General features: G+C 46.3%; 1 protein-coding gene across 1 annotated transcript; it reads right to left on the bottom strand.

Annotated features, from left to right (window-relative positions):
• Positions 1–2,240: 2,240 nt before the first annotated feature.
• On the bottom strand, positions 2,241–3,848 carry LOC128740596 (uncharacterized). Its single transcript, XM_053836157.1, has one exon. It carries the CDS (start codon positions 3,846–3,848, stop codon positions 2,241–2,243), a length of 1,608 nt encoding a protein of 535 aa, XP_053692132.1.
• Between the last annotated feature and the right edge of the window lie 4,829 nt (positions 3,849–8,677).

The raw sequence follows: 8,677 nt of genomic DNA, 5'->3' as shown, positions 1-8,677 counted from the left end.
GAAAATGAAGGTAGCTTCGGTATCATCGCTGCTTTATAGCGCTGAATAAGAAGCCAAGACTTTTCGAAACTTTAGAATGGATGAGAGCCAAGGGGTTTCCAACAGCAATGATTACTACGCACCTCTGATTATCATTAGTTTTTGGTAATCCTGCTCTTGTGATTAATAAAAATTAATCATGACTGCCAATGATTACTTAAGATTATCATTGATTACTATGCTGATTACTATTGATTAGGTAATCGTAATTCGTAAATGATTGCAAAAGTAATCTCTGATTACTACGCTGGAACATTTCATTTCAGATCATTCTTTGGTATTTTAAACTTACGGTTTATTTAGGAATTGTTTGGTTGCCGAACTTCGGTTCAGCTACCTTAACGTCGGATTTATGTATTTCTCCCGCTTCGTTTGGTATTTTGCTGTTGCTATCGGAAAGTTTCCGGTTATTTTGCATGGTTTTGATTAATTACATTTCTTACTTACAATCTAAATTCCTATGCTTTTGGAACTTTTGGCGAGAATTTTCCTTTTCAGGTTTGCACTGCGATTCACCGTTCCTGTAGGTAAGTAAATACAATGGTAAGTATCTTTCTTCGACTTTCATCACTAAATAGCTGTTTCTTTTCACTATCTTCTACTTACAGGCTTCCAAACAGAATTACGGAACGATTTTGTCCCTCCTACAACCAAGCGCAACACTATTTTATTCGAAAAAGACTTAGAAAACTTTTATTTTCGGCAAACTACACTTTGTTTACTAAAGTAGTAATCTAGCTAATTCACGATGAGGATTTTATGCTTTACTTCTAGTCTATATTGTCTTACTACTACCACTACATCTACACCTACTCCGTCCTCTTGTTTATTTACATCGTGTCTCTAACCCTTTCGTATATCCAGTACTCATTTGACGTACCGCAGCGCAGTGTTACCAGAAATGCTTCTGTGGTGTTGCAACACCCCCGCCCGTAACATCCGGTACTTCTGGAAATCCGGATTTACTGTATCTCCAACACCGCTAGGTTCACCACACCTCATCTTTGAACCTTACGGTCTGCAGTTCTTACATCCACCTGTCGTACTCTTCCATCTGATCCCTTGATCACTGCCTCCACGATGCCACACTTCCAGCTCTTCAGGTTTTTACCGTCGATCACGAAAACTAAGTCGCCGTCTTTTAGCGGCTTCTGGTCGTGGAACCACTTTGATCAGCTGTTGATGGTCGACAGGTACTCCTTGATACATCTAAACCCACATTTTGTCAGCGAAATACTGCGATCGCTGGTAGTCATTTCGCAGTACTTCCGCAAGTTCCGTTGGCCCACCTTCCATGTTTGTATCGGCACAGGTCACTGTTCCCCACTGTAGGTCAGCGGACGCATATTTATCATTTCGGCCGCTTCCGCAAGGATTGTCGCCAGAATCTCGTCCGTCAGCTTCCTTCCATCATCCAGTGCTTGCATTGCTGTCTTCACCGATCGCACCATGCGTTCCCAGTTGCCGCCCATATGCGGATCCAGGAGGATTGACGTGCCAGGCGGCAGAGGGACTAGCCATACTTTCAGCACATTGTTGATTGATGCTCGCTATCCGAATCATTTCGTTGTTTGCACCCTGGAAACACGTAGCATTGTCGGAATATATATGACTTGGCGCCCCGAACTTGTTACGAAAACGAGTGATGGCCATCCGACAAGACTCCGTCGTCAAACTGTGCACAACTCTCACGGCTAAACAAGTGAATACGGCCACCCAACGCTTCTCCTTTCGTCGTCCGACTAGTACTTCCACCGTGCCCATATAATCGATGCCTACGGAGTTGAAAGGCCGTCGATTTGGCGTAACCCGATCAACTGGCAATGGAGACATCCTCGGCGATCTTGGAAGGCATTTATGCACTTTTCACCATATGCATTTGTCAGCTACCTTCTGGATCTCCACACGCAGATTTGAAATTTGAAACCGCTATCTCATTTCGTTGAAAACCGTCTCGGAGTTTGCGTGCCCGAACTCCTCATGGTAGTGTTGAATCAACCGCTGTGTGATCTCGTGCGATCGCGATAGGATGACCGGATACTTTTTGTCGAAGGGGAGTTTCACGGAATTCGCTAGCCTCCCGTCCATGCGCTACACGCCTTCGTCGTCTATCACTGGTGAACACTTGTAGATGCGGCTATTCTTCTTGACTTTCTCTAACGACTGCCCAGGTTGGCGTTGCAGATTGTTCGTGAGAATGCTCATCTCGTCCGGAAAACTGTCCAACTGCACATGACGCCACAGGATTTTTCCTGCTCGCTTGAGTTCATCTTGCTTGAGGGGGGTTTGCACAGCTCCAATATTCGATGCTGCTTCGTCGCAGCCCGTGTCGTTAAAGTCGACTCGCCACGTCGTTTACGACGGCAATTGTCGATGAAGCGCACCACCGTAGCCGTCACTCGTAGAAGTCTTGTACACGAAGAAATTGCTTCTACATTCACCACTTCGTGGAACAAAACTGCCCCTCGTACTTCCTCCTCCGTTTCTTCAACGATCGACTGTTTCGATGGCCACGTATCTTCTGGCCGGTACAGGAATTCCGGTCCTTTGAACCATACACCATCGCTTTGAAGCGGCGGGCCTTGCCTCCACTTCGTCAGTACGTCCGCTATGTTGAGTTTCGTCGGTATCCATCGCCAATCTGACATCTTAGTGAGCTCTAGGATTTCTCCAATGCGGAATGCTACGAATTGCTTGTAGCGATGTTGGTCGGAATTGATCCAGCTACAAATTGTACGAGAATCTGTCCAGAAGACGGTGCGAGAGATGTCGTACGAATGGTTTTCCAAAACCGACTGACTCAAACGGGCCCCGAGAACCATGCCCATTAACTCTAGACGAGGGTTTGATTGCCGCTTTATCGGTGCAACCTTCGCTCGCGAAGGTACCATTCCTCTCACCACCGCTCGCAGGTATGCCACGCATCCGTACGCATGTTCGCTGGCATCAGTAAAGTTGTGCACTTCCAACGACTCGACTTCAGCGCGCTTGGCATCGCCGATGTAGCAACGAGGAATTCGTATGGCTTCCACTTCTGGCAACAGCTCGGTCCACTGCTTCCACAACTCCCAGCACTTGGTATCGATCTCCTGATCCCAATCGCAGCTGGAACGCCACAGGTGTTGGATGATGATTTTGCCGTGGATGGTGATTGGTGCCAACAAACCGAGCGGATCGAAGAACCCCATCACACAGCTTGCTACAATCCGTTTTGTCGGCCTCTTTTCTTCGAACAGGTACGGAAGTAGCCCTTCGCGGTGCGTCGTGGAGAATGCGAATTCATCTGTGTTCGAATCCCAGATCACTCCTAGAACTCGCTCCTTCGACGTTTGTTTGTCCTGGTTAAAGTGTACTGGTGCGACTGGTTTCGTCTCTCCCAGACTCTGGAGCACTTCTGGCGCGTTAGACACCCAGTTCCGGATTTTGAAGCCTCCCTTTCGGTGTACCAGACGCACCTCTCGCGCTAGCTTTACTACTTCTTCGACGGATTCAACGCTGTCGAAATAGTCGTCTACGGAGTGCCGTTTAATGATGGCCGCGGCTGCTTCCGGATATCGACCTGCGAACTCGTCTGCGTTTTTGTTTTTTACAAATTGGGTCGAACATGGGGAACATGTCGACCCAAAGGTTGCTACGTCCATGACGTAGATACTCGGTGGATCGTTTGGATCCTTCCTATAGAGAAACCGCTGCTTTTGTCTGTCCTCGACGCGAATCTTCATCTGGTGGAACATTTCCTTCACATCTCCGTCGAAAGCGAGTCGCCATTCTCGGAAACCACAGAGAACCTTTACCAACGGTACAAGCATGTCTGGCCCTTTCAGCAGCAGCGAGTTCAGAGAAACTCCTAACACAGTGGCTGCGGCATCCCACACCAAGCGTACCTTATCAGGTTTTTTCGGGTTTTGTACAACATTGAGTGGCAGATATCAGACCTCGTCGGGTGAAAATCCGGTCAGCTCTTTCACTGTAGCCAAATGAGCGTACCCCTTCTCCTGATACTCGTCGATTTGCTTATTCACGTTTTTCTGCAGCTCCGGGTTCTTCTGTAGTCGCTTTTCCAGTTGCTTCATTCTCTTGACAGCCATTGGATAACTGTCCGGGAATCGGGGTTCATCTGATTTGAACAGTAGGCCGGTTTCGAAACGGTCACCTACTCGTTTGGTTGTCCGCTCGAGGATCTCCCGGGCACGTCTGTCCTCCGATGATTCCTGTGGTATCTCTACCACCGACTGTTCCAGCGCGTAGTGGCTTTTGAGGAGCTCATGTAGGTCCTCGTTCGTTATGGCTTGGTGGTGGCCGATGAAATTGCCAGGTCCAACCGTAATAGAGTGACCTGGGCCGTATACGGTCCACCCAAGTTTGCAGCGAACCGCAATAGGTTCAACTGCCAAGGAGTACCTTGGCTTCTATCGGAGCAAACGAGTGGATATTGTTCAATCCGATTAACAATTTCGGCCGTCCACCTAATCGTCAGTCGCTCTTGTACGCCAACGACACCTAGTCGGTCGGCTAGCTTCCGTTCCATCAGCGTTACAGAGGCACCCTCGCCAAGGAATGCCAGTACTGTGATCGAGGTTCCACCGCAGTGAAACTGTAGCGGTAGCATCCGAAACATAGCAGTACAATTGGATCGGCTGTGTGCACTCAAGCCGACTGTGTTTCCGACGGGATGCACTAGGGAGTTGTGGTGCTCCCTACAATCCCCGACAACGAATTTTGAACCTACAGGTACCACTGTGCTCGTTGAGGCAAACGTGGCACAGTTTATCAACCGATCCGCGTACGACAGCTTCTTGAAATCGGCACAATGACGAAGACGGTGTTCTGTGTTTTGGCACATTTTGCATGGCTTCAACCTCTTTTGATCGCTGGGACTGGGCGCTGGATTCTCATCTGCGTGGCAGTACAGCACACCCTTTTCCTTCGGTTTCTTCTTTCCGAATGACGACGATCCGGTTTTGGACTGATACGCTGGTGTGAGATCTATGTCGACATCTGCCTCACAGGCGTCTTCGACAATCTCCATAAGGAAATCCGTCAGAGTGCGAAGCGTCGGCTCCCCTTTGCTCTTCCGGTAATGCACCCACTCTCGTTTTTCCCGATCAGGAAGCTTAGCGATCAAAGGCTTGATGAGCAACGGGTTGACGAGATGTTGCCGAAGATCCGCGGCTTCTAAGTGTCCGCAGAGTTGTTCCACGGCAGTCCCGAAAGGAACGAAACTACGCAGATTACCTGGCTTAGGTGGCTCCAGTTGGTTAACTTTGTCCAGAAGATTTTGTAGTAGGTGTTTCGGACGACCGTAATGGCGACGCAACTTCTCGATAACTCGCGGAATCGACTCAGGGAGGAGTAGTTGACCGGATATGAATTCGAGAGCTTTGCCTTCGAGGGATTCCTGCAATCTCATTAGGTTCTCGTGGTTCATATAGCCACAGGTCTCGTTTGACGTTTTGTAAGCCGCGTAGAACAGAGGCCATTGCGAAGGTTTGCCCGAGAACTTTGGAAGTTTAAAAGTCAACCCCTTTCTCGCAGCTATCTGAGCCTTTGTCGGTCCTACTCGCTTTTGGTTCACTTCTTTCCCACTTTTCTTCTTTCCCGGTTTGCTCTTCACCGACGGACTGGACACTTCAGACTCTTCGTCCTCCTCTTCATCGTCCTCTTCGCTCTCAGCATCTTCATCGTCCTCGGTTTCATTCTGCTCCCGTCCTCTTCACTGTCCGCACCGCCTGCACCACCGTTCTCGAATTCTTCGGCAAATTTCTTTACGTTTGCTTTGGTCGGCTTCAACGACTTGTTTCCTGCACCGGACGGTCGTGTTTTAACTTCATCGGCCTTCTTCGGCGTGGATTTCGGCACCTTGCTTGAGGACAACTTCACCAACTCTTTATCCAGATCTGCCATGCTTCAAACTTTGTCTACTGTTACTTCCATGCGCGTCTTAATCAGTGTTGAGAAATTCATAGCAACAAAAAAACTCAATGAGATTTCAAGCACATAAAATTTCAACCTTGATCACAAGCACCAAACTCACAAAGGAATTTCTTTCGCTATTATACGCGATGTCTCTGTTGCTATGCGATGTGAACCAAATTCGGCTGTGAGCGTTTTGCTTAATTCTTCCACAACTGGCATTTCATACAACGAACCAGAGAGCGAAAGAGAATCTACCGTCAGAGAAAACATCAGCACATTTCTCCTTCGCGGGAATCGACAGTTTCTTAACTAGAAAGTAAAAAGCATAATAAGAATTAAATAAACATGTTATTTAAATGTGAGTTTTAGTTAAACTTTGTGATTTATTTAATGATTCATTCTTCCAAGCTAACTCACAACTACGTATGGTATGAGAGAATTTGTATGTATATGTGCAAAGCTCCGGGTAGCAGTTGAAGCAAAGCAGAAAGTGGTCAAGTGAAAAGAAGTATGTGTGCGTTTTGTGCTTCTTGCTATGAAAACAGAAAAACTCACGCGAGAGTTTTTCTGCATAAGATCAAGTTGACATAAAACACCACAATAGATCAAAGAACTGGTCGCAGTGGTCCAAGGTCCCCAACAAGGAAAAAAAAAGTTGACATAATTCACAGTTGATTTTGATTTTTGATGAGTTTTGAGATTTTGAGTTTTTACCATCTCTGGTCTTAATAGGATCCATAGGTTAAGAGAGATGACACTTTTTCTTTTAAATCCATCAGACTTGCTTCATCATGTTTGAAACACAGATTTCGTCATCGCATTACATGATAAGTTGCCTAAAAATGTGGTAAAAAAAATGTGGTGAGCATTAGTGTTCGACATCGGAACGAAAATTGAAGCCCGTTCCGGTCCGGTTGAAAATCGGAACGAACTTTCTTAATCCGACTTTATTCCGGTCCGATTTGGCTCTGTTCTGGTTCCGGAATAAAATCAGAATAAAACAGGTTCGTTCCGATTTTTAACCAGACCGGACCGGAACCCGGACTTCAATTTTCGTTCCGATGTCGAACACCAGTGAGCATGTCATGTCGCAGCTAAAAATATGACGCTTACATTAGATGGTCATGAATATAACATCCCTTATGAGTCAGCTCTTCTATATCAGAATATGGTCGGTTTTGTGTAACAGCCAGATGCAGCTTTTATCCCTTCAGCCTAGTTTATACATTTACCATATGTGATGGAGCATTGTCATGAATAAAAATGATCGTTTATTTCGTCCTTAGATATTCTAGCTGTTTTTTTTTTAAGTGAACGGTTCGCAACGTTTACTATTTAACATTTCCTCAGGCTTTTATCTAGTTCAACGGTCATAATAGAATACGCATGGCATTCTTAAAATAACACCGTTAATGTGTTAATAAACAACTATCTTTTGTATCCTGAGAGCAAAAACTGAATCTTTCCCATCTCTTGTAGGAGATTGGAAAGAACCTGTTGACTTAACTTCACTCTACAGCTCTTTCTATTTGTAAACTATCGTTTTCCTATAATGCTAATCCTTCTTTTTATAATGATTTTATGGCCGGTTTGTCTCTGTTGACATTCGTGGTGAAATTCGCAAATCCGAACAACCCATTTTTTTTTCAAGTGACAAGTTTGGCTGTCACACCATTTCACCACAAATGGTACTTTCGTACAAGTACCAAACTTATGCGCACCTTGCCGTTGGTAGCTCCCGCAGAATCTCGCCCGGGAGCAATAAGATAAATGCTCATTTGGGCCCATTAATGGTTCACCTTCAGTTTTTCCTGAACCCGCAAATGCTCTCTAAATTACTTAACGCACAAGGGTGGCACGAGTGTTTTTTATTGCTTGTATCCCCCCCAAACTGCAGCCGTTCCTTTTATGGAGACCGAATTAGCATTCCTCGTTCAAACAACATAAACATCAACCAGGCATTCGACAGCGTTCGCCCTATTTCAACGGGAATAATCTTGCCCGCTACTGTCATCATTTTTATGGAAAATAATTTCCTTTTTCCTGTCTCATTATCGCCATTACCCATCACTGTTTCGGCCGTCCCTCAAAGTCCCCCGCAGTGTGGCCCACGGTCTGGTCCCCTTCGTTTCCATAATTGCCATGTTGAACATTTACAGCCAGTGGAGCACAAATCCGCGGGTAGAATCGTAAAACGCAACTGTTGTCGTAGTTGCCGTGCCTCCCAGCGTTACGATGGTTCTTATGCGCTGATGACAGATCTCGAGCTCGTCTAGTGTCCTAATGTAGCCCCAGACTGTGCTGGTTTCCTACCTAGCAGCAGCAGCAGCAGCAGTGGGTGAGAGTTTATTATTAGTCTCATTATCCGAACAACGCGGAACGGTCTTTGTCACTTTGACCAAACTGAACCGGGTCTGGTTGCAAATGTCAATTAGTAGCACGTTTTCGCTTTTTGCAAACGCAACCCACATCGTGTACGGCCGGTACCGATTATGCTGGCCCGATTCCCGTCCTCTGTACAGGGTGGCCAATTTAATTAGGGAAAAATCCTCGATCTCAGGACGATTTATAGGACACCCTGTCTCTCAGCGAGTCTGCAAGACTAGCAGAGCAAAAGTTCACTGTATGTTTAAAAAAGACCAAATTCAAATTTTAAATTACTATGTTTGACCCTGCCCCGGAACCCATCTCAAGCAGAGAGCAGTCGTAACTCGTGCTGGCT

This window comes from Sabethes cyaneus, chromosome 3 (genome assembly GCF_943734655.1).
Source record: "Sabethes cyaneus chromosome 3, idSabCyanKW18_F2, whole genome shotgun sequence".
Taxonomy (NCBI): domain Eukaryota; kingdom Metazoa; phylum Arthropoda; class Insecta; order Diptera; family Culicidae; genus Sabethes; species Sabethes cyaneus.
This window is presented reverse-complemented; position numbering and strand designations above follow the sequence as displayed.

What these genes read in the sequence shown, in the direction of transcription:
- LOC128740596 (XM_053836157.1), bottom strand. Translation starts at nt 3,848, where the DNA reads ATGCTTGTACCGTTGGTAAAGGTTCTCTGTGGTTTCCGAGAATGGCGA.